At 55.0% G+C, this 24,697-nt stretch overlaps 1 protein-coding gene across 1 annotated transcript; it reads right to left on the reverse strand.

Moving 5' to 3' along the window:
- Positions 1 to 218: 218 nt before the first annotated feature.
- FURIN (furin, paired basic amino acid cleaving enzyme) lies at positions 219 to 19,699 on the reverse strand. The gene is made up of 16 exons (XM_083585480.1): positions 19,010 to 19,699; positions 15,083 to 15,417; positions 10,546 to 10,644; positions 9,459 to 9,554; positions 7,678 to 7,806; positions 7,115 to 7,191; positions 6,654 to 6,742; positions 5,933 to 6,105; positions 5,592 to 5,804; positions 5,393 to 5,493; positions 5,162 to 5,265; positions 4,941 to 5,058; positions 3,957 to 4,136; positions 3,739 to 3,863; positions 2,704 to 2,820; positions 219 to 1,909 (listed from the first exon to the last, which is right to left on the reverse strand). The coding sequence occupies exons 2-16, from the start codon at positions 15,260 to 15,262 to the stop codon at positions 1,365 to 1,367; spliced, it is 2,346 nt and encodes a 781-aa protein (XP_083441606.1). The 5' UTR covers positions 15,263 to 15,417; positions 19,010 to 19,699; the 3' UTR covers positions 219 to 1,364.
- Positions 19,700 to 24,697: the final 4,998 nt, after the last annotated feature.

The raw sequence follows: 24,697 nt of genomic DNA on the forward strand, positions 1-24,697 counted from the left end.
TTCTTACATCCGGACTGGACTGTGTCTGGGCAATACGTTGGCCTCCTTGATTCTGCAGCAGACCCTGGCCAGGGAGACCCAAACCTATCAATATGGATCAGCCAGAGGCGGCCTGTTAGCAGCCTGGGAGGTGTGAGGCGGGCCTGTGTCTGTGGCCAGGCACCTGCAACCCACCGATACAAAAGCTCTGTCTAGAGAACACAGCGGGACACAGCAAGTTTGCATAGTTCCAACATTTAATAAACTTTAATCTCTCTAGCGTTATATCCACATCCATTAAATTAAAAAAACAAAACAACTGGCCACAGGAATTGGCTCCTTGTTTAAATTACAAGAAATTATTTGTGCACCAAAAAAGTTATGATAGAAAACGAGTCCTGGGCAGCCCGTTCTTTCCCCTGCCCACAACTGCACAGCCTCCACCTCCGCCAGCAGCAGAGAGCAGGGAACAGACCCGGAGGGAGAGAGGCAGGCGAGGCGGGCAGTGCAACCCCAGGACCAGCAACAGATTGTCATCAAGGAGGAAGAAGAAGAAGAGGAGGAGGAGGGGGAACAAGGCACATGAGGAAAGATGGAAGCTCCAGTGACTTTGGGCAGATCCAGGGAGGGGCTGGGCACAGCTCAGTGGTCAAGCAGCAGCCGCGGCCCCCAGGCCCCCTCCCCGTGGCCCCAGAGGAATTCCTGCTCCTGCAGGAGGGAGGGCAGAGCCGACCGCCTTGGGTTGAAGAGACACACCCATGGCATCAATCGTCCATCTCAGCCCCAACTGTCATGGGTGGGGGCAGGGGAAGAGGAGGAGGAGGAGCCCAGCTCACCTCCCAGTCTACCAAGGCATGGGTAGGCAGGTGGCCGGCTGCACAAGGAAGAGGCCCCAAACGGTGGCACAAGCTCCGCGGATCAGTGGGAAGAGCACGGAACGGAGCAGGAGAGGAGGAGTCAGGCTCTTATTGCTGCTGGCAGGGCAGAAAGAAGGCGACGGAGCTGGGGCCTGTGCCACTTTAACCCCCCACCCCGCCCCGCACTGGACGGGGCACTCTCAGCCATGCCCCTACCTGGAGACAAAGGCTTGAGGGGCTTTTCCTGCCCCTCCCCAAGCAGCGAGGAAGGCAGCCCCGCGCAGATGCCCCTCCAACCACAGCGGAGGCAGGCAGAGAAACTGGTTCAGTCTTTAAAAAATCACTTTGGCGAGTTAAAACCAGTGCCTAGGGTGCCTGGGCGCCTTGTCCTCCAGCAGCATCCTGGCCCACACGCAGAGTGCCTCTGTCCAAGGTCCCCACCCAGCCATGGGGGTTGAGAGAGCAGACCGGTGCAGAGCCTCTGGCCCCCTGGTCCTGCCCCTGATACGCCGGGGGGCTGCAGGCTCATCAAAGGGTGCTTTGGTCTCTGATGAAGGCAGTCCTCTCGCCATCCTCCTCTTCCTCAGGCCCCTCCTGCCAGGCGTCCGAAGGCAGCCCCTTGTAGGCGATGATGCCTCCGCTCTCCAGCGAATACACCTTGACCCCGCGCAGGCACAGCCCGGAGCGCAGCTGCAGCACCAGGAAGACCAGGACAAAGACCAGGACGATGAAGGCACAGCTCAGGATGGCCACCACCACGGGCAAGCGGGAGGGGCCGCCGGCAACCTGCACGCCCTCCCTGAGGAGGGTGGGTGAGGCCCGGCTGCTCTGGGTCTGGTGGGAGCACGTCTGCTCCTGGCTGTTGTAGTGGGCGTGGGCCGGGCAGGACAGACACTGGGTGGCTTCCGGGCCCAGGCAGGTGGCGCAGGACGGGTGGCAGGGCACGCAGAGGCGGGAGCTCAGCTGGGGCTCCAGGATGTTCTCCAGAGGGGGGGCCACAGTGCCTGGTGCAAAGGCAGGGGGGCACGTTTTGAGGCAGCTCTTCTGGTGGAGGTAGAAGCCCTCTTCGCACACTGCAAGGAGAGAAGGGCAAGAGAAGGGGTCAGGCCTCCATGCTCTGGAATAAAAGGCATTCAGGCAGCACCAAGGAGCAAGGTCTGCCCCTTACCTGCAGTGGAGAGAGGGTGTGGGGTCTCTTGTCCACACAGCCCCCTCTGTGGGGGCCCCCTTGCCCAGGGACATGGGCAGAAGATGGCATGGTTCCCATTTGCACCAAACACATTGGACAGCTTATGAAAGTTGCCCTCTGCACCCCAATCACTCAGAGCAGTGCCTAGTGGGAGGAACCTTGGTGGCAACTGCAGAGGGCCTTCTTGATAGTGGCACCCTCCCTGTGGAATGCCTTCCTTCAGATGACAAAGAGATAAATAATTACACAACTTTCAGAAAACACCTGAAGGCAGCCCTGTATCGGGAGGTTTTTAACGCTTGATGTTTTATGGTTTTAGATATGCTGTAAGCCACACAGAATGGCTGGGGAAACCTAGCCAAATGGGCGGGGTATAAATAATAAAAATAAAATAATTGTTGTTGTTGTTGTTGTTCACAGCAGGGCTCCAGCATAGGCTTTTCGAGTGGAGCAGGTTTGGGAGCCAGCGAGGGTATAGTGGTTGGACTATGCCCTAGGAGACCAGGGCTCAAATCCCTGCTCAGCTGTGAAGTTCCCTGGGTGACCTTGGGCCATTTGCTGCCTCTCGACCTCACAGGGTTGTTGTTGGAAGGGAAAGACTGTGGGGCCACCTTGAGCTCCTTGGAGAAACTGGTAGGATATGGATGCAATGAAACAAATAACTACAATGAAACTTACCCACGCAGGCCTGGCTGCTGGTCAGGGTCTTGCAGCCGCTGCTCTCAAACTGGTTGGAGAGGCTGGGGGGGTCGGTGGCTGTCCCGTACAGAACTAGAGTGAACTTGGTGAGGGTGCCTGCAGGTAGAAGGGCAGGAAGGTGTGAGGAGGAGGCAGAGCCACCCAACCTGCCCTCCTCCCACACCAGAGCCCTTCCCTGTCACTCAAGGAGTTGTGCCTGGCACCCTCTGCTGCGCAACAGCCCCCAAGAAGGGCCTAACGCTGAGGAGCACTGGTTCCCAAACTGGGTGGTGGGATTACAGGGGGAGCGGAACGCTAAGAGGCAAGGGGGTGACTTTCAGACTCTGAAAAGCTGGTATTGCTGGATCAAGGTCATCTGTTTTGTGGAATTAAATTGAATAGTTTTAATTGGATTTTGAATAAAGGTGCAATTAATTGTTTTGAATGTTATTGTGTTATGATCTACCATTAAGGGGGTGGTGCAAACTGCTATTTGAGTAATGCTTTTTATAGGATAAGTGGGGGAGACACTGGGAATCAGCTTATGGAACCAAGTTTGTGAACCGTTGCTGTTGAGGCCACAGGTGGGGAAGGGAGCCACATTCAGAAGCTCAGCACAGCATCCCCATCCCTCCCTCCTTCTGTCCAGCCAGCAGCCTCTTAAACAGGCAGGGATGGCAGCTGGGGAAGCCCCCCCCCGCCTTTCTGGGGTTTCCGTCACAGGGAATTAAAACAGAGCAAGAGGGAATTAAACAGCTGTTGGGGTTGGGGGGCGGGGAGGAAGGGAATGCCCACAGCTGGGCCCAGTAAGCAGGGGGGGGGAGAGATCAGGCAGCGCTCCCGGGAGGGAGACCAAATTGCAGCTGATGTGACAAGGAGCAGAGGAAGCTGAGGGGGTGGAGAAATGACAGGTGGCTGTCACGGGGACTGGAGGGATTTGAGACAAGGGGCGGGGGGCGCTGGATGGTTGGAATATTTTTCTTGCCACAACAAGTGGGTCTGGGCGTAGAGAAGTAGGTGCCCCTCTCCCGTTACCAAAATTGTTGGCTTCACTGGTGTTCTCAATCTCCAGCACCCACTCGCCAGTGGGGTCCTCGTCCCACGAATGCGTCGTCATGAAGGCCCAGTCATTGAAGCCGTCAGCCGAGTAGTCGTGGGGCCTGGGGAGAGGACAAAAGTGAGAGGCATTGGAGGGCAGAGCCCAGAGGCAGCTTCCCAGAAGGGAGTGGGTCCAAGGAAGGCAGGGGGCTTACCGGGCAGCCAGCAAGGTGGAGCGGGTTCCCATGGGACTGACAAGGTGGATGGCTAGGTCACCCCGGCGGTTGTAGGAGAGGGTGAGCCGGGCCTGGACGTGCTCCAGCTGCCCCACGTAGCTGGCCTTCCCCAGGCAGGCATCCACTTTCTGCCGCACCTCCAGGCGCTTCCCAATGTCCCTGCAGGAGGCAACAGGCACCCATGGTTAAGGCCGGAACAGGATGTGAAAGCAGCAAGAGCCCCGCCACTCCTCTTCCCGCAGGAGCTGAGATCCCTAGCCTGGCTGGATGAGGCTTTGTCAGCCAGCAGCAGCCTCAGAGGGCATTGTGCAAGGCAGAACTCTGGATAAAAAAAGGTTTGCAGTGGGCAGGAATGCTGGGGCTGGTCTGCTCTAGCAAGGACCACCAACCCAGCCTCATCCCTGCTCCACCCCCCGCACCCTCTGATCCCCTGAGGTCCAGCACCACAGGACCACAAAGAGTTGTCCACCAGCAGCAAAATATCCAGAATTAGCCTGAAAAGCAAACTCCAGCTTGGTCCTTGGCACTCAGCAGTGTTTGGAGGGCAGGGCAAGAGATGGGAGCAGCCCCCGCTGCAGCAACACCCTGGAGAAAGGCAGCTCTGTCCTGTCCTTGAAAAGCCTCCTCTGTCTGGTTCATGTGGACGGACGGACACTCCCTCCCTCTCTCTCTCCAGCCGCTTCCAGCCAGTTCCAGTCCACGCCAAGGGAAGCTGCAGCCACCTCTCCTTCCCCGATTTCTAGGCCACTGCCTGTTTCAGATCAGATGCTCCTTAGGATTTCTACACATTGTCTGTGCGATGTTCAAACACAGACGACGCAATAGTCTAGTCCTCAAGGAGCCTGATGCCCCAAGCTCGTTTCACCCTCAGTAACTGGTGCCCCCTCCTTCCACACAGAGGCTGGCCCTCAGGAGGGCCTGACCCCAAACCCACCCCCTCCCCGCTCCACTGTGGGGACGCACTTTGGCTCGGTGAGGATGTCCAGGACACACTTCCGCTGAGGCCCCACCGAGGTCCAGTTCCTGGCAAGAGTCACCATGGCGCCGGCGTCCAGGAGTCCATAGCCGTACGAGTGGCTGACTGCAAGCAGAGGGAGGAACAAGGGTGTGTGAGAGGCTCAGGACCTGCCCCTGCACCCTGCCACCACCCCAGAGTGACATGTCCTTAGCAGGCGCCTGCTTACCTTTGCGTCCCACCCCGTTGGTGGCCCAGTCGTAGGTGTTGAGGTGGGCGGGCTTGGAGGTCTGCACAACCAGGTGCTGCATATCGCGCCAGGTCAGGTTCTTGCTGCGGAGAAGGAGCAGCCGTGTCTCACCGGAGAGGGCAAGGGTGCCAAAGCCCTCACCTCCATCAGGGACCAAAGCAGCACCCACACCCCCACAAGCCCTTCTCCCCTCCCTCCCGGCCCCCTTACTTTGCTTCCAGCGCCAGGGCAATGATCCCAGCCGCCAATGGGGCAGAGGCGGAGGTGCCCGTGTGGGACTCGGTGCACTTCTGCCTCAGGTCTGTAGTCACCTGGGGAGAAGGAGGAGGCGGCACAGGGTGATTGCCAGGTTGTGACCCAAAGCCTGCACCCAAACCCCAACCCCCCGTCAGGCTCGATGGAGACTCACGATCTGCTTCTCGTTCTGGCTGCCGCTGCTGTAGGTGGTGGCAAGGGTGGAGGAGCAAGCCTCGCTGTACCAGGGCACGTTCCCGTACTGGGTGGTGCTGCTGATCGAGAGGGTGTAGATGCTGTTGGTGTAGCCGTCGCAGTTGCAGCTGTCGTGCTCGCGCCCGCCATTCCCGGAAGCCCAGACGAAGATGGAGCCCAGCCCGTTGCGGCCCTGGGGTGGGGTGGGGACCAAGTCAGGCAGAGGCAAGACTAGGGGTGGGGGTGGGAGGCTTGGCAGCAGCCCAGTCTCACCCCAAGGGCCACCCTTCCTCCTCCCCTGGCTGCAGACCACAGGCTCACCTGGCTGACGCCCCGGTAGAAGGCCTCTTCAGCCAAGCGGGCCGGGCCGTCCACCGTCTTGCCGTCGTCCTCAGGGCCCCAGCTGGCGCTGTAGATGTGGATGTGGTTGGGGTTGAGGCCCAGGGAACGGGCCTCCACAGCATCCGTCACCTCTCCATCCAGCATGCGGACACCTAAGACGATGGTACAGATGGACATCACTAATGGCACTGCTCTGGTCTGCCTTGGCAAGGCCCCACTTGGGGTCCTGTGCCCAGTTCTGGGCACCACAGTTTAAGGAGGGTATTGACAAGTTGGAAGAGGTGCTGAAGAGGGTGACAGAGATGATCAAGGGTCTGGAAGCCAAGCCTTATGGGGAACGGTGGAAAGAGTTAGGTATGTTTCACCTGGATAAGGGGTGATATGAGAGCCACCTTCAAATATCTGAAGGGCTGCCACAGGGAGGATGGAGCAAGCTTATTTTGTGATGCTCCAGAGTGTAGGACCGAAACTAACGAATCCAAAAGACAAGAAAGGAGACTATAAGAGCTGTTTGACAGAGGAACAACCTCCTGTTCCTGGATTCTTGTGATTCTTGCTTTGCAGGGGGGTTGGATTAGATGACTCTTGGGGTCCCTTCCAACTCTACAATTTATGGTTTTAGGCCCCCTCTGGGCAGCTAACCCAGTGTGAGAAGCTGGATGAGGAGCAGAGACCAAGGCGGAGACGATGCCCTCCTCACCTCCGATCTTGGCGTTGTAAGCAACACCTACACCACAGATGCCATTGTTTGCCACGGCAGCTACTTCGCCTGCACACCGAGTACCATGCCTGTAAGAAGGAGAGAGGGAGGTCTGACTTGAGCTGGGTGGGGAGGGACTGGCGGCCATACATTAGAACAGGGAGGAAGGAAACAGGGAGCAGGGGACAAGCAAACCTGCCCCAAACTTCTCTCCCTCTCAGTGCAGCTGAGCAACACAGTCAGGGTTCGAATGGGTAAAGGTGGGGAGGGGGACAGAGGGGGGAAGTGCAGCATTCCCAGGGGGTAGGAAGCTCCATCCACCTTTCCTTCTGCACAGCGCCCTTCCCAGCCCACGTGTCCCCAGCGACTGAGCTTCCAGGACTGAGCAGAACTGGTGTTCCTCTTTCCCTGCCCAATATTCTCCCATCCCTACCCAACCTCTCTCCGGAAAGGCTCCCCACCTGTTGTCATTCATTTGGGTGTAACGCGGCTGAGGGTCAGAATCCTGATCGTTCACATCAAAGCTGGCGGCAGGATCCTGAAGGAAGAAAGAATTACAGTATTGTAGAGTTGGGAGGGATCCAGGGGGATCCCTCTAGTCCAACCACCTGCGATGCAGGAATTGCAATGAAAGAGCCCAGCATCACCTCTTTCCCCGCTGGAATTGGCCTCCCCACAATCACGTTTTCTGCATCAGCAGTAAACTCCCAGTTCCAAAAGCTCCAGATGTGACCCAAGAGTCCAGAAAGGACCACTGTTCCACGTGTGATGCAAAGCGGTGCTGTGAGTGGCCACAACCAGAGGCTGAATTTGCTTGGGCTCATTCCATCACAGACAGGGCTTGATGGGGCTCAGGAGGACTCTGGGATTTTGTTACTGCTACAAAGCTTCCCTCAGCTTGCGTGCAAAAGTGGCCTCAGCTTGGGTGGGAGGGGGTTGTCTCAGGAAGACTCGCGGCCCCTTCTACCAGCCCTGCAAAGTGGGCACGGCATGTGCCAATGGAGCCCGCTCACATCCCACTCACGTAGTTGGCCTCCAGATCCGGGTGGTTCTTCTCAATGCCGTCGTCCAAGATGGAGATCACGATGCCACGCCCCGTGTAGCCCTGCTGCCAGGCCTCCCGCACATTCAGGTCTCGCTGGTTCCCATTGGACTGGGGGGCAAAGGTGGGGTGAGCAGAAGGCCAGTCAGCACAGCCAGTAGGGCAACTCTAAAGGCTACAGAGTCATGTTTCGTCACACAGGGGGTGGGGTGGAGGAAACCATCTCTAACTAGACCCCAGATGCCTGGCTCACAGAATCATAGAACTACAGAGTTGGAAAGGACTCCAAGGGTCATCTAGTCCAACCCCCTGCCATGCAGGAATTACAGCTAAGTCTTCAAGGAAGAATCTGTAGCTGAGCATTGGGGAATGCTGGCTGCTGCTCCCTTCACTACCCCCTCCCGTTTTCCTGGAAAGTGGCAGGATCAAGCCCCACATATTCATTGGGGCAGGAGAATGCCAGCTCCAGCCTCTTGGCCCCACTATTCTATGCTAAGCAAAGAGGACTCTACAGTGGAGAGGAGGGATGGGAGAGAATCTGCTCTGCAGCAACACCTCCTTCAATGCCTGACAAGTCCCCAGTTGGAAATGGACCATGCAAGACCCCCAGCTTTGGGGGAGAGCCACTGGCACAAAGAGAATGTGCTGGGAGAGAGCCTTCTCTGTGGTGGCCCCTAAAAGCTGTGGAACTCCCTCTACAAAGAGGTGCACCTGGCACTTTCATTGCACAGCTTCTGGAGAATGCTGAAGACACGCCTCTTTCCTCTGGCTTCTAACTCTTATGGAGGGAAGTTGTTTTAAATTATTTGTAATGCAGGCAACTCCCAATTTACGCGGGGATTATGTTCTGAGGCACTGCCCGCATCAGTGAAATCACATATACTTGAAACATATACTGGAAATGCCTGCAAACCCCCTCTAAACCAGTGTTTCCCACACTTGGGTCTCCATCTGTTTTTGGACTGCAACTCCCATCATCCCTAGCTAGCAAGGCCAGTGGTTAGGGATGATGGGAATTGTAGTCTGAAAAAAAAACAGCTGGAGACCCAAGTTTGGGAAACACTGCTCTAAACCTATAGAAACCCTTGAAAAACCAGCATCACTTACCAGACCACCAAAATCCACCACAATCACTCCCTCCAAACCTCCTTTCTCAAATTCAAACCCTCCACAGGCCTCAAAGGTCAGTGCAAAGGCTTGTGGGATTCCTGGGCACTGCTTCTGGGCTCTCTGAGGGCCCATTTTTGCTGTTTTAAAAGTCACTCCCGGGTTTGGTGCAATGCATGTGTATGCAGTCCTGCTGAACACGTGTAAACTGAGAGTTGCCTGTATTGTTTTTAATGCTATGACCTGCCCTGGGACCTTAGGGTGAAGGGCAGGTAATAAATAAATTAGCAACAACAACAGCAATGATGTTGCCCCATTCTTTAGGACAGGATCCGGATGGTGCCCCTTAGTGGCCTCTGGGACCTCCTGGCAGTCCAAGGGCCGGGGCGGATTCTGTTCCGGGGCGGTGGCAGCTCCTGTGAGCTCAGTCATGGAGGGGGCTTTGTTCCCAGGCTGCCACTAATCCTCCAGGCAGGGAGGGAGTGATTAACTCTGTGGGAGGGGATTAGCAGTCACATCAGGGCGCCCTTGCCCAACCACCATGTGGGTGGAAGGGCATGGCTGGCAGCAGCCCTGGGGAGGGCAGAATCCAGTGCCTGTTGCCTGGTGGCTTCTGCTTCCCTTCATCATCACGCCCCCCCTCCCTTCCCACTTACCAGGTACCACTGCTGAGGGAACTTGGGGTCTGAGGGCTCCAGGAAGGTGTCCCGCTTTGTCCGGCGCTTGGACACCTGCTGCTCCAGCCAGTGCACCTGAGGAGGCAAAAGGCAGAAAAGGCACTGAAGGGCAGCCTCCCAAGTGCACCCTTGGGTGAGAGGAGCAACCAGGTCCCCATTGAAGTGGCTGGTGGGGGCACAGTTGCTGGCAAGAATGACAGGATGCTTTGAAAAAAGATCTTGGCACCCGCAGGAGTGAATCTCAGTTCAGCCACACACAAAGTGGACTCTCGAACCCCACAACGCCCAGGAGGATCAGGGACAGTCAGGCCAGGGACATCCTTGGCCAAATGTGGAGGGGACCCATCCCTTCCCCTATTGCCACCCATAGGGAGACCAGAAGGACTCAGGCAGCCACCAAAATGCCTGGCAGGGTGGGCTCCACCCTCTCATCTCTTTCTTGGACCAGGGCAGGCCAGTGGCTCACCTAGCTCAGCGTCATCTGCACTGACTGGCAGCAATGTAGTGCCATTGCAGTTATTGCAGTGTCAGGCTAGGATTCAGTTCACATCCCCAGGCTTGAGGCTCACTGGCTGGCCTTGGGCCAGTTGCTGTATTGCCCAGCCTGCCTCCCAGGATTGTTGTGAAGGTGATGTGGCAGGAGACACCTTAGAGGAAGGGATGGGTAATGAAGAGCCACAATTGCAGGGGAGGAGGTGGCCCAGACAGGCTGCTAATCCTCTGGGATTTCTTCTGCAGCCCAAAATGGAACCAGGATATCAGGCCCATCTGGTTTAAAACCAGCCTGATTAGACACCCTCCACAGCCTATCCCAGAACCGGCCCCAGGCCATGTGCAGAGCACAAAAGTGCCCAGTTGAGGCATGCTGGAGGCAGAAAACCCCTCTGCTCTCTCCACCGTGGGAGCTCAGCCAAAAGCCTCAAGCAGGAACCAACCCCAGCTGTCTCCAGGAGAAGTGGGCGCCAAAGCCCTCCAGTGAATCAGGCCTGCATTGACCAGAACCAGGGCTTCTGTGCTCTGTAGCACCCCCATGGTGACTGCCTCTCACTTGCTTCTGTGGACTCACCTGTGGCTCTCTGCCCAGATAGCTGTGGTGGGACCGGTGTGGGGAGAGGGAACGCTTGGCCACCCCTCGGTGATGGAAGTGGTAATAGTCTCCAACGATCTAGGGTGGGGAGAAAGGAGAAATGAATGAGACAAAAAATCTCCCATGTGTCGGTTCAAGCAGGGCAGCCCGTGATAGCACAAGGCAGAGGTCCCATCCAGGGGAGGCTCCCCATGGGCCAGTATAGCCTCACATGCTGGCACCCAGGGAGGGAGGAGAGGCCAAATCCAGGAGCTCCTCTCCCCCCGCCCATCACCGTGAGGGCCACCAGCTGGCTCCTGCTCCTTCCCCACATGCTGCCTGCAGGGCCTGGCTAAGATGCTAAGAAGATTCTGATGTAAATCTCTAATCTTTAAACAAACCCCTCAAAAGAAGGGCAGGGCAAGAGCAGCAGCTCCTCAAGTGACCTCATGGCGCTGGGCCCAAGTGGCAGAGAGGAGGAGGAAGGAAAAGGGCAGCTTGCTGGCCTCCCTAGAGATGGCACGGGGGGGGGGGGAGAGCTATGCCAAGCGGACACTTGAGGGACTCCCACCTAAGCCTTGCCAGCGACAGGCTCCTACTCCCTTCCAGCATCCAGTGTGCAGCCTCCCAGGCAATGATTTCTTAAGGTCCCCTCTCATTTCTCACACCCACACTCTTAGCAGGGCACAGACCACCACTGCAGGCAAAGGAAGGAGGATCGGGTATGCCAGCAGGTTAAAGGGTTGCCCTCTGCAAAGAGGAAGCTCAAGGGAAGGAAGAAAGCGGGCATGGAGGTCCCACAGCAGTTGTGGTTGACCCCACTTGCCCTATTCTCTTCTTGGCTGCAAGGCTCACAGGGGAAGTCCCTTTTAGCCTAGCCAACCTCACAAGGTTGCTGTGAGGATGGAAAGAGGGAACTCCACGACCACCGTGGAATTGTCTCTGCTTGGAGAAAGACGGGTACAGGAGTATTTATCAGCGTCCACAGCCCAACAGCAGCCCCTGGCCCCAACGACCCCTTCACCAGAGGCTCCCCCCAGGACACTTTCAGCCTGTACATTCCAGGGGCTGAAGCCTCCACTCCCAACGCTCGATTGCAAAAAAAGGGGTCGCGCAATTCCCCCCTCCCCAGAAGACAGCTGAAGAGAATTGCAGGGCATTTTGCCATGGAAACAAGGGCTTAAGTGTAAGGGGACACCAGCTCCTGCCCCGAGAATTGGCACTTTGCCAGTGGTGGGGGCAATTCTCAGACAGAGCGTCACTGCCAGGCAGAGAGGAGAGGGAGGTGCCCCACCCTGGTGGGCTCCAGCCTTAGCAAGGAGAGGCTCTTCTGGTCCCCCAGCCCCTTGCTGAATGCAACACAAGCCCTCAACTGGGCAGCTGGGGCCTGCCCCAGGTCTTCAAGGAAGGGACTCCCCTCTTCCCAGATCCCTTTGCCTTCTTCCTGGGAGTGCCTCAGAACCCCGAGCTAGTTGTTGCCTGCCCCACGCCTGGCTGTGCACCAGGCCCTGGCTCCCTGCCCTATTTTCCCCAAAACAAACAGGATTCCCCTTCGCAGGGCCTCTTGCCTTGGCTGCTGCCCGCAGGTGCCAGCACCACAAACCTGCTCAGCCTGCCCTAGGAAGGAGCCAGGAGCCACAACGGGCACTTAGGGGGTACAGTGGCACAGGCCAGGGCAGGAAGGAAGAAGCATGACCCACAGAGGACTGACACCCCACTCCTTAGCTCCACTCCTGGGCCTTAGGCTGCGCTGGACTGAGCCCTGGTCCATTCCAGTTGTGCCAGGGGCAAAACATTCCTCACTGATGAACAAAAGGAATTTCACTGAACAGCTTCTTTCCTGCCTCCGGAATCAAAGGCCCAGTGGCAGAGAGAGCCCACTTCTGCATAACTACTTCCTCCATGTGCCCCTGCCCCAGGAGTCTTGGGTCTTCTGCAGAGTATTCTACCCCTCCACCCCAGCCCAACTGAGCCTGAGCACCAGCCTGCTGCACAGCACCTCCCCTCACTGGGCTCTCAGGATCTGACCAGAACTGGAAGGGTAGGATGCTCTGCAGAAGCTCAGCACCCAGAACGGAAGACTCTGTTGCCATGTTGTCCGCCAGCACCCACATCCAGCTCCAAGGGATAGTTCAACCCCCAGAAATCGCAGTAGGGAAAGGTTGTTGCCTTGTGTGCAAGGCCAGAATGCCTGGCTCTCATCGCCTGCGCAGTGGAGGCCTTGAGTTGCTGAGGGACGAAGCGGTGAAGGGGCGATTGCAACCAGGAGCTGGCAAATGGCAAGCAGCCTGGATTGATCCTCATGCGAAGAAGACGACCAAAGTGTGATAGAAGTTTATAAAAATTGTGCACAGCGTGGGGGAAAGTGGGTAGAGCAAGTTTTGCTCCCTTCTCAACACTAGAACTCATGCATGGACATCCAATAAAGCTGACTGTTGGAAGGTTCAAGACAGATAAAAGAAAGTCATTCTTCACGAAATCTAGCTATGGAACTCATGCCCACAAGAGGCAGTGATGGCCATCAACTTGGATGGCTTTAAAAGAGGACTGGACAAATTCATGGAGGAGAGGGAAATCAATAACTACTAGCCAGGATGGCTATGCTCTGCCTCCACAGTTGGAAACCACAGGAGGAGAGAGTTGCCCTTGTGCTCAGGTCCTGCTTGCAAGTTTCCCAGAAGGGGCACCTGATTGCAGGACGTTCACTGTTCACTGCGAGAACAGAAAACTGAAATAGATGGGCCCCATTTGGCTTGATCCAGCAGGTTCTTCTTACGTTCTTAGCTCCAAAGGAACAGCTTGCTTTGTCCCCGAAGATGCTCTAGCAGGCCAAGCCCCTGTCCTGCCCCCCAACCAAGCTTCACTCTGGAGTCAGGGCTCATCAAGACTGTGCCATGTTTTCTAGGCACAGGTCCACACTTTCTAGGTCCATGTGGTTTTTTGAGTGTGTTTCACCGCTTCCCCTGGGAAAACCCACTGTTTACTGTTGAATTGGAACAAATGGTAATCAGTTTTTCCACGGATTCCCTTTTGCTCCAATTCAGCGGTTTTTCCAAGGGTAGCGGCAACACATATATATAAAATCACTTGGACATGGACCTAGAAAGTGCAGGCCTGTGGCAGGAAAGTGTGGTGCAGAAGGAAGTCTGGGTGAGCCCTAAAGCAGCTGGTAAGCTCAGCAAGTGAGGAAGCCTCTGAGCCTCCCTCTAAGGCAGCCATATGAACAGGAGAGGAAGTGGGAATGGGGTGCTGCACCTCCCTGTCAACATGTCAAGTGCTTTCAACAGAGCCAGCCCCAAAAGAGCTGGACTCATCTCCCCCTGGAGCAAGAGATCCAATCCATCCCGAATGCCAGTCCCACCCTGCAGTCAGCCCTGCCTTAGGTGGGCTTCAGTGAAGCTCATCAGCCCCGTTCAATCTCATATGCTTTGTCAAAGCTGGTCAATGCCATGTCTTCCCACTCCAGTCAAGGGTGAAATGATTCAAGAGTTGCAGGGCAGCAAACAGCGTGGCATGAAATCCCACCGGATGAGAACAAGGGGTGGCCTCAAGGTAGGCAAACAGCCCCAGGGCACACAGTGTCCGATCCCACATGCAGGTGAAGTGCAAACAGCCTCAGGGGGCAGGCTGTGCTTTTGACCTTTCCAAATCTGCCCAGAAGATGATGCAACTGGCAACTCCATGCCTGATGCCAAGCAAAGCTTGCATTAGTCGTGCGTCAACACAGGGCAGCTGGGCCCACCACCACCTCCAAGATACGAGGCTCCTGGGACAAAGAGAGCCAACCAGCCACCCGCAAAAAGTCACTTTTCAAGAGGCAGCAACAAATGCCCTTTTGTAAGGCGCACAAACGTCACCTTTCCACCTGTAGGGAGTTTAACTGAAGCACATTCAACTAGAAAGGACAAGGAAAAAGGTAGAGCAGCCTGCTGCCACTGGAGCCACATTCTACCTTCAGCACATCAAGCAACACCTCCCACCCACCACAGCCAGCCCCACTGCAGAGCACATGAAAATATTCTGCCAAAGGCCTACAAAAAACTCAATGCAACTCCTGAAAGCAAATTGAACTATAGGTTGTAGGAGAAGAAAAACCAGTCATATGACACCATAGTCGCTGGCCAATCCCACCTGGGCAAACATTGGTTCCTCATCCCAATCTCAGCTAGCTCTGAACACCCAACAGACTTTCCCAGGTGGAGTTTCCAGCTCGCCCACCACAGCCAAGCACCCTGCCTCTATTGTTAGCACCTCTCAGTGCCTCCATGCAGGGAAAAGAGCCCCTCTCCCAGAGCCCAGCAATGAAGAAAGCAGCAGGTCTGCCTCAAACCCAGCAAGGCTCTTGGCTTCAGCATTTGTTTCATGGCTTAAATATCTCCCTTCTAAAGGCAGGAGCACCACACCTGGCCTTCTTCTTTACTCCTTCCAAGCCTTCTTTACTCCTTCAAGGGCTTCTCCCTCCCTCCCTTAGCCCATTTCAGCTTCCCTTCAGGTTTGGGGTTGCACTAGCTCCAGGGAAACTGCAGGCATCACTCACCGGGCCCAAGTTGAGGAATCCATGCTTCTTAGCCAGCCGCTCCGCTTCCTGTGGCCCAGCAGGGACTAGAACGGCCCAGGTGTTGGTGTAGATGTGCTGGCCAAGCACTTCTCTGGCCAGGAGAGCTACGGCCCCAATCAGAGTCCACAACAACAGCAGCCAGGGTGGCCTCAGATCCATGAAAGCCGGGAAAGGGGGGAGCCCAGGGAGCACCTCAAAGCAGGCCCTCACTCTGCCGCCCAGCAAGGCCCCAGTCAGTCCGAGGCAGCATCGGGGCTAGCAGTCAGGAGAGGGAGAGCAGGAGGCAAACCTCGAGGGTGTCACCTGCGCAGCACCTGGGGAGAGAAAAGGAGAGATTCAGATCCTGGACAGAGACTAGCAAAGGCCAGGATGATGAAGAGGAGCCACACACAGACCTGCTCATGGGCACCTCAGCACAAGCTTGATGTGCCACCACCCCAAAGGTCTCTCCCACACCCCAGGATGCAGAGAAGTGTGGCAGGTAAGCTGTTCCTGCACCCAGCATGCTGAGATCCCTTCCCAGAGCTCTTTGCCCCCCAATGACCATCAGGTGCCTCCTCCTCCTCCCCTCCCTTAACCCTCCCCAGGAAAAGGGCCCTGCTCCCAAGAGCTGAAGAGGCTGCTTGTTCAGGAGGGGCGGGGAACGTCCAGGGCTCTTTTGGCCAAACAGGCACTCATCCACTTGGGTGGCCTAGCAGGGCTGAAAACTCCAGCGGGAGGCTCCTGGGCCAGGCTGGCCCTGGGGGCAAACTGACAAAAAGAGCTCCCCTGCCTACTTCACAGGCCTTGAGCGAAGAGAGAGGCTGGGCTGCAGCTGAACTACCTAGGAGTGACCCAAGGAAGCCACGCTTGGCTCAAAAGACGTTTTAGGGAAGGTTTCAAGGCCGGGAGGCTCTGACTTGGGTTCTTGAGCAGCCAAGAAGGGATCAGCCCCCCACACCCATTGCTGAGGCAGCTTAACCCTCCTCTAATCAGAGGCTCTGGAATTCTATGAGGGGGCGAAGAATGTGCAATTAGACTTTGGCAAACTGTATTTGCATATGGTTATCGACAACTGTGAACTGTCCTGGGATGATTATTTTTAATTGAAGGGGTATAAAATATCTTAAGCAGATACTTGCAGAATGTGGAAATTTGCAGTTCCGCATTTCCCACACTTTGGAAAGCTACTGAGAAGGCAGAGGTGGGGCTTATGGAGACACAAGATAAACAGGGGTCAACAAGTCTGCAGGGATGGGCAGGGACCAACGACGCCCACAAATTACCTCCTCAGAATCCCTCCTGCAACACTTGGGGAAACTCAAAGCTCTATCTGGCCCTGGGCTTTCACCCCAGTTCCTCCTCCCTATGCTGCTCTGTCAACCTTCTGCACCAAGGCAGGCAGGACGCAAAATGCTCCACTCACCTCCCAGGGATACAGAAAGCGGGGGAATATCAAAAAGGCACACTTGATAGAGGGTAGGTGCGTGGAAGAACAAGAAGAACCTGGGACTCAGGACCACTGTGAGGCCAACCATGCAGCAGACAGAGACTACAAAGCACTCTATTGTTGGCTTAGCAATAAGGAACTTAGACTTTGGAACAGAACCTGAAGGATCATTTGCTCTCTGCAAGGCCTCTTCCATGTCACCCAAACCCTCATGCCAACAACACATGACCAGAAGTGACCCAAGGTGGGACGGATCAGAGGTGAGCTTCCGTACTACCAGTTATGAAGCTGCTGCTGCTGCCACCACCACCAGAGTCAAGCCTTTGGTCCGCTTAGCTCAATATGGCTTCCTCCATTGGGCAGGGTCTCAAGCACAGAGGACGGTCTTTCCCAACAGCACTGGCCACCTGCTCCTGCTCCTTGGAGATGCTGCTGGGAACTGAACCCAGGAGATTCTGCAGGCACAGCAGCTGGTCTGCCCCTGAAGCAGAATCCAGTCCCCTGAGATCACGGTCTCCAGCAGGCTTGGCCGCTCCCCGCAGATGGCAACCAGTTCCTAACACATACACCCTGTGCCATCAGCTGTGCTCCTGGGTCCTTTATGACCTGGCCCTTCTAGGGCCGCTCTGCCACATCTAAAATCCTGACAATAAAACTTGTTCATTGAGACAATGCTGCAAAACGAGGGGCCCTCAAGACACTGCTAAACAACTCCCATATGGCTAAGAGGAGGGACACAGATGTTGCCCCCCCATGCCTCGCTCTATGGGAACAAGCTTATTCCTTTAACTGAGGGGCCCAGAGGGATAGGGGAACAGAAGCAGCTCCTGTGGTTCAATGCCAGGAAGTTTTGAAATGCCATAAAGAGGAGAGGGAGTGGCAGCTGCATGCCAGGCCAGGCAGGAGGAGATGGAAGAGTCTGTCTGAATGGAAAACCAGAGGAGTTTCCATCCCCAGGCAACAAGGCAGCAGAAGAGTGTCTCTTACAGCAGGAAGGGAAGTGAGTTAACCCTTAGAGGTATGCAAACCCAAACTCATGACACACCACAAAAGCCTCATCTTCTTTGGCGATCACTTGTAGCCGAGTAAAATTGTCTTCCATGAAAATGGTCTTAACAAGGAGTCTGTAAGTGACTGTGGAGGCCAAAGCCTCATACATGACCCAGAGAGAAAGTGGCTTAGGAACTTTCATCCTGTGACCTCTTCGGGCACCAAGCTGGGCAGAAAACCAGAGGCCCAACAACCACACTATGTCCACAAGCAGCTGAAGAAAGAGCACCAACCGGGGTGGGAGAACGGTTGACATCTTCCCTCCAGAGCCAGTTGGAGAGCTTCCCCAGGCAGACTCAGGTACACCTGGCTAAATCCCTCCCACTCCCGCCTCAGCCTCCAGCACACTCGGATTCCCCTGAAGACACAGACCCACACACACCAGCTTGCCCCACATGAGCCTAGGCACATGAAGAGGCCACCTGTGCCCCGGGAACATCCGCTGAGCCTTCTAGCCCTAGGGAGACTGCAAGCAGGCAGAATCCAGGCGCTCTTGCGACAGCACACCTACAGAGGGAAGGGCTGGAGAAAAGAGCACCCAGAAGTGGCGAGGACTATGACAGCATCGACTCATTTCCTTAGAAGCGGGAGGACAGTGCAGCTGGACAGAAAGCAGTCAGCCTCGCCAGCTCAGCCGGCAGCCGCCATCCCCACCTTCCCGGAGGAAGCTAAGCGGTGGCCTTGTATCCCCCCCCCGCCTACCCTAGGACAACTCCAGAGTAGCCAGGTCCCCCGTATGGTACCCCAAGATACTGGCAACCCACTTCTCTCTGCTTATTAAATGGGGGTCCAATCCGTGGGACCCTCTCCCCCGTTTCATAGGGGGCGGGGAAGTGGTCCGGGGGGAACTTTCTCGGGGCAGCCGGGCCGTCGCTTCCGTCGGGAAGGCCACGTCCACGCCGACTTCTGCCTGGCCCCCCAGCGCAGCGCAGCTGGCCGCCCAGGCTCGTCTGGCAGGCAGGGTGACTCACGCCTCCCCTCGCCGCGGTTAAAGACGGAAAGCCGGAGGAGACGGCGAGGGAGGAAAACAAGCCACGCCAAAGAGGGGAGGTTGCCCTTGGGGGTTCCTGCCGCCGACAGGCCCGGCTGAAGACGGCCTCGGGAATGTGCCATGCCTCGAGTGGGCATTGCTCGGGGAGGCCGGCAAGGGCCAGGCGCCACCTGCGCCGCCTCCCGGGGACCTCAGACTACTCGGCTTCAAGCGTCACGGCCGCACCGTCGGGAAAGACCTGGCCGAGCCCTTCTCCAGTCAGGGCGGTCGGGGAAGCTTCCCTCGGGAAGGGCCCAGGCGGGTCGAGCGAGAAAAACCCCGTCCCGTCGCCTCCAGGGGGACGGGCAGCAGCAGCAACAGGGCGGACGGACCGACTGCTAGATAGCTCGCTCCCCCCCCCCCCGGCCCCTGCCCGAAACACCGGCCGCTGCCTTACCGGGCCGCCGGCTGCTCCTTTCTTCCGAAGGACTCCTGCGTCTGGCAGCGCCCGCCCGCCCCGTCTGGCCCCTTTATGGGCGGCGGCAGGAGCAGCGTCACCTAGACGGGAGGGAAGGACCGGGAAGCCCAGCCCGGAGGAGCCCCCGCCCCGCGGGCAGCAGCAGGAGGCGGAGGCGCAGCGCTTGTTTACTCCCAGGAACCGCCGGACGGACCGGAGAGGGGGCGGCCCTCTACGGCTCCTCCTCCCGACGAGGGGCACCGAGAGCGCAGGCGAAAAGGCAGGCAGGGAAGCGGGCGGGCGCCCCCGGATGCCGTCACTCCCGACTGCAGCAGCGAGCAGGAGAGGCGGGCCTTCTTTGGGCCCCCTGCCCGCTTGCCCGAAAGGAGGAAGCGCCCCTTCCCCGGGCGGGCGAGCAGAGAAAAGGAACCTGGAAGCGCCTTTGGGCCGCCCCATCTGTCAGCAGCCACGGCAATTCCAAGGCCGGCCCTTCGCCTGTGCCAAGGCTGCGGCTCTTTGCCTTGCTTGGCCTGGCCTGACCGCGGCTCCCGGGCTTGGCCCGAGCGCTTCCCGTGCATGAAGAGAGTGAGCGGTCCTCTCCGGAGCGCTGAGCAGCTGGCCTCCCGAGCAGGTCACCGGAATCCTGCGCAGCAGCAGAAGCACCGCCGGCCTCGGCCGCCGATTTTGTGTGCCCTGCGAGGGCAGCTGTTTGTTACTTTTATGCTTTTACTGCCAGGGAGATGACGAAGTGCTTGTGCCAAAACAACTTGGCTGCCCTGGGCTCGCTTATCCCCCCAGAAACGTCAGGCGAGCCCTGCTGTGTCAGATCAGACCCGCATCTAGCCCAGCAGGTGAACCTTATTTCCTCTCCCTCCCTTGGCAGGTAGCTGCCCGTTCCTTCCCCATCCGGTCCCCTGTGGTTCGTCTTCCTTCAACCAGAAATCAGACGGGTGGGACGGGGAAGCTCAATTGCACTTCTCATGGCTCCACCTTTTTGTTAACTTTCAGACCTCCGTGGGTTTTCTAGTTTGAAATGGCAACAGTTAATTTGTGCCTAGTTGGCACTTCTAGAGCTGCCAGCACGAGGGAGCCCCCCTTGTTATGGCCGCCCCCCACGGGCGGGCGAGCAGAGAGATGCTCCAGAGATGCTGGAGGGTGGCGGTCTCATCAGGCACCCCCTCACACACAGCATTTGTGGCCTAAAATGTGATGTCGAGAAGCAAAGCACAGAGTTCTAAGCGGAAAGTGGGACAGAGCAGAGAGCTGGTTTCTGCTGGGAGTCAGTGCTGGTCCTGTTGTGCTCAAAGGAAGGGGGCCAAAGGGTCCTAGCCCTCCTCCCTTGCAAAGCTGGCAGGCCTGAGAAAATGAAGGTGGCTGCAGTCCTAGGCTTAGTTTATGTCCATAATTTATATCCTGCATCTTCAGCGTTCCTAGAATTCTAAGGGACTAGTAAGAATCAAAAAGCACAATTTAAATAAAACATTAGAAAGTAAAACACCAAAATAATTCAACAAACTGAAAAAGCAACTGTCAGTTTAAATAAATGGTAAAATCAAGCACTTCTGCCACCTCCAATATGCCAGCTCAAATGAGAATCAGATCCTATCAGTGTTCTTAACTGGAGTTGTGATGCTGTTTTGGTTGATCTGCTGTATGTACTGTATTTTGCATTTGTTGCATCATGCTTTTACAATATATGTTAATGTTCTGGCAGTCTAGGAAAACCAACATGCTTTTGCCAGTTCTCTAAATGACAGCAATGAGGTATCCATGTGGACCACCATGGGGAGGGTCTTCCAAAGTGAGAAGCCACCACAGAAAAGGCTCTTCCCTGTTGCCATCTGCCACATTTTGGGTGGTGGAGGCACCCAGGGAAAGGCCTCAGGTGCCCAACTCAGTGGGCGGATGGATTGATACAGGTAAAGGTGGTCCAACAAATGACTGGGTTCAGATAAGACATGTCAGGGTTTAAAGAGCCCTTTGAATTGGCTCAGGAACTCACTGGGAGCTATTTCAACATTGGAAAGGTTTGCATTCTCCGCTCATTTCCTGTCAGCAATCCAAGCAGCAGGGGCGTTCCAGATTGTCTTCAATGGCAGCCCCATGCACATTGCAGGAATCAAACCACAGCCAGGGCATGGACAGCTCTGACTAACTACCTTGTCCAGGGCGGGTTGCCATTAGTGTATTGGCCTTGGCTGATAGGCAACCCTTTGTGCCACCGAGGCTACTTAAGCCTCAAGAAATAAACAGCAATCTCCCAACTATGCACCTTATCACTTAGATAGTGTTTTCAAAGGGGCTTCAGTTTATTGTGAGGACATGCAAAGCCCCTTTCAAAGCAATTTGCAGGCACAGGTGATGGGTGGCGCCTGCAAGTCCTCTTGTGTCTGATCCAGGTTGCTGCCTGCCCCCTCCTACCTGACACAGTATATGAGGGTACACCAAGCTATGGCCCTTCCTGGTATCTTAAAACATGGACACATCACAGGCAGACACTGCAACATTGCAGCCTTATTCTGTCAGCTCTCTTTCCTAATCACTCTTAAGATCACTTTGAGCTTTAACTGGGATGGGCTCAGAAGCTAGACCTCTGCAGCCACAACCAAGGAACTACCATGACTCTTACTTCCATCACCCAGAGGTGATAGACACCCTCAGGCTCCAGGAGGCATCTTACGTGAGTTTCTGCACAGGAAATCAAGCAGGTAGCTTTGCTGTCACTAAAATACCAAGCAGGCAGGAAACCTCTTACATTAACCAGAATTGGGGTCAGCTTAGTTACTGGAAATTACTGATAATTTTGTTTCATAACCCAAATGCTGATTCAAGGTGGTTTTCAGGGGAAAACAGAGATATGCATCTGAAACCCAAGAGGTCCCAGGATTTCCTGCTAATGAAGCAAGTTCTCAGTGTGCAGAAAGTAGGCCCTGCTAAGCATGGCTCACCTGCTCCCCACCCCATCCCCTGGAAATGGTCCTTCCTAAAGCTGGCAAAGAGGCACCCCTTCTCTCCCCCCCCCCCAAAAAAAAGAGGCAGCAGCATCCATTTCCCCACCACTGAAAAGCTCTTGGCTCTTGCACGTTCTCCACATATTGGTAGCAAAGGCTATAAACAGCTCCAGTGTTTGGGCCCTCCTACAGAAAGCAATCACACAGGCAGGCATCCCCTGAAAAGAACTGCTTAGCTTATTCACAAATGCCACACTGATCCTCACTAGGTAGCCTTAATCATGATGCTGTCAGCTTGGTACTTCATCTGTAAAATGAGAGCAATGGTGAAGCCATCTTTGAATTTGTAAACTGAATTTTGGACAACTGGCACCAAAGTACTTTACAAATTCAAATTGCTCCAAAACTGATTAAAAGGAGCAGCTAGTAAATTCCTCTGCTTACCACCGATTATTGAATGGGTACAAGGAAAGGACTACAGAACAGCATACTGAGAAAGAAACCCCACACAACGCCACACTGCCAACATCCTGCATATTCCCAGGCAAACCTGAACAAGATGTCTGCACACCTCTGCGTGCTCTCAGGTGCTCAGGTTTCAGCTTCCCTCTGTGGCATCATCATCCCTGCACTTTGGTAGCTGCCAGCTGTTTTTCCTGGAGCAGGAGACTCCTGGCTGAGCGCTCAGCCTGACTTGAGGAAATAATGCCTCCTTGTGGAGAAATAGCTGAGAAGGTGGATTTTTTCTTCATTCAATAATGTATGTAAAACAGAGAGAACAAATGAAAATTAAAAGATGAAAAACAAAACTGTAACAGACACATAGAATGAGTACAGCTGCACATGGAATAAAATAACAAAGTTAATGGATGAGAAGTTCCAATAAAGCTGAGTCAGATTTGTCAGGCTTGTGATAAGGGTTGCTGGGATGCTGAGCTGAACAGCAGCATGAGACGATGCAGGATTATCCCAGGCTCCAAACCCTGCCATAGCTAACCCTAACTCTTCTCACCACAAAGCTACAGGGTTGAGGAACAAACTCTGCCAACATGAATTCCGAGAGGCAATTTCTCAGATTCCCTTTGCTCAGTCTTATCTACTGCTTCATGCATGAACTCACAAATCTCCACAGATGTGGAAGCTCATTCATTTCTGCAAAACCTACCAGGATGTATTAGATCATGAGAGGCTCCACTCCCATCTTCACCAGTTTTGTGAATTGCAGCTTTGTTCGGGTGTTAAAGCTTGAACCTTGGCAGAAGAGCTTGACATATGGATCTGCCAATGTGTGTAAGTGTCGGAGATAGTTACAACCACTTTGACCACACTCACCACTGGCATTTGAAGAACCCAGTGAAAAGGCAACGCAGTCCTCAGGCCACAAAAGACTAACCACCTCGGCTCCAGAGCCGTCTTTCCCAATCTGGCTTCCTCCAGGTCTTTTGGCCTATCACTCCCATCATCCTTGGACCATTGTTCATGCTGCCTGGGCCTGACTCGAGCGATAATTTAAAAATATATATATGGAAGGCACCAGGTGGGGGAAGCCACTTCTAGAGAGTCAAATGGAAACAGTTTTCTCCCTCACACAATGCTAGAACTCTCTGGGCCATCCAACAGAGCTGAACATTGAGAAATTCAGTACCACTTCATACAGTTAAACATACTTAAACACACACACAAGAGGTAGTGATGGTCACCAACCTGGATGGCTTTAAGAGGAGATTAGATACATTCATGGAAGATAGGGCCACCAATTGGCTACTAACCACAGTGGCTCTTTTACCAACAGTACCAGAAGTGGTGTGCCTCTGAATACCAGTTGATGGGATGATGTCCTGCTAGCAGGCTTCCCAGAGGCACCTGGCTGGCCACTCTGGTAACTGGCTTCCGGACTAGATGGGGCCTCTTTGGTCAGATACAGCCAGCCTCTTCCATGCAAACAGGAGTGCCTTTCATGGGGGGCACGACAGAGGGGAACAAACACTGGGAGGAGCAACTTCCACAGAGATCTTTGCCCCATGGCCAGAAGCCAAATTGTACAAAACATCAAAGGGTCAGATTTGGAATCCAACGGTGAACAGAACAGGAACCAGACACTAGGAACCCTGAGGTGGAAGTCAGCAGAGCACCATCTATGGGGGACCCAGTACAAAATGGTACCCCAGACCACCACCTCCCACTGACATACCACAACCCAATCCCTACATTCTCATGAGTCAGGAAAGAAAGCCATTTTTTAATTATTTTACTTTTCTTACGTTACACTGGGGCTTTTCTGACATGCCTCCAACCACCAGCAGTACCCACGATTTTTAATAAACATTCAGTCTAAAGAAGAGTCCAACAAAACTTATGTCATAACTTTTGATTGTCCTAATAAAAACACTATCCTGTTGTTCTCCTGATCCAATGCAGCAGCACACACTTCATAAACACTTTACACCTTTATTTTTCTGGACTTTTCAATTGCAAAATCATGTATCATCCCCCTAAAGTTTATTTATCTTGCTAGTTTACTCTCAAAAGACAAAGCACACAAAACAGCCAGGTGACCTAACTGTTCCTGCCTAGTGTGTGGTTTGAACTAGACATTCCCCAAACACATACTTTGGACTTGTCAATCCGCCTAGCAGTGCTGGCTCTCTCCCTGGGATGAATGTCCTTGATTATTATGCTTTGCCCCTTCCACAAACTTGTACCTTCTTCCTTGTGCACAACAAAGTCTGGATCAGGC

Source organism: Podarcis filfolensis, assembly GCF_964270895.1.
Source record: "Podarcis filfolensis genome assembly, chromosome: 14".
Taxonomy (NCBI): Eukaryota; Metazoa; Chordata; class Lepidosauria; order Squamata; family Lacertidae; genus Podarcis; species Podarcis filfolensis.

Bases quoted from the DNA above. Each gene is read 5' to 3' on its own strand.
- FURIN (XM_083585480.1), bottom strand. From the start codon at position 15,262: ATGGATCTGAGGCCACCCTGGCTGCTGTTGTTGTGGACTCTGATTGGG. The intron at 10,645-15,082 runs GTGAGTGATGCC...TCCCCACCCTAG, and splicing joins GATTCCTCAACTTGGGCCCG to ATCGTTGGAGACTATTACCA. The intron at 6,743-7,114 runs GTGGGGAGCCTT...TCCTTCTTACAG, and splicing joins ACCCAAATGAATGACAACAG to GCATGGTACTCGGTGTGCAG.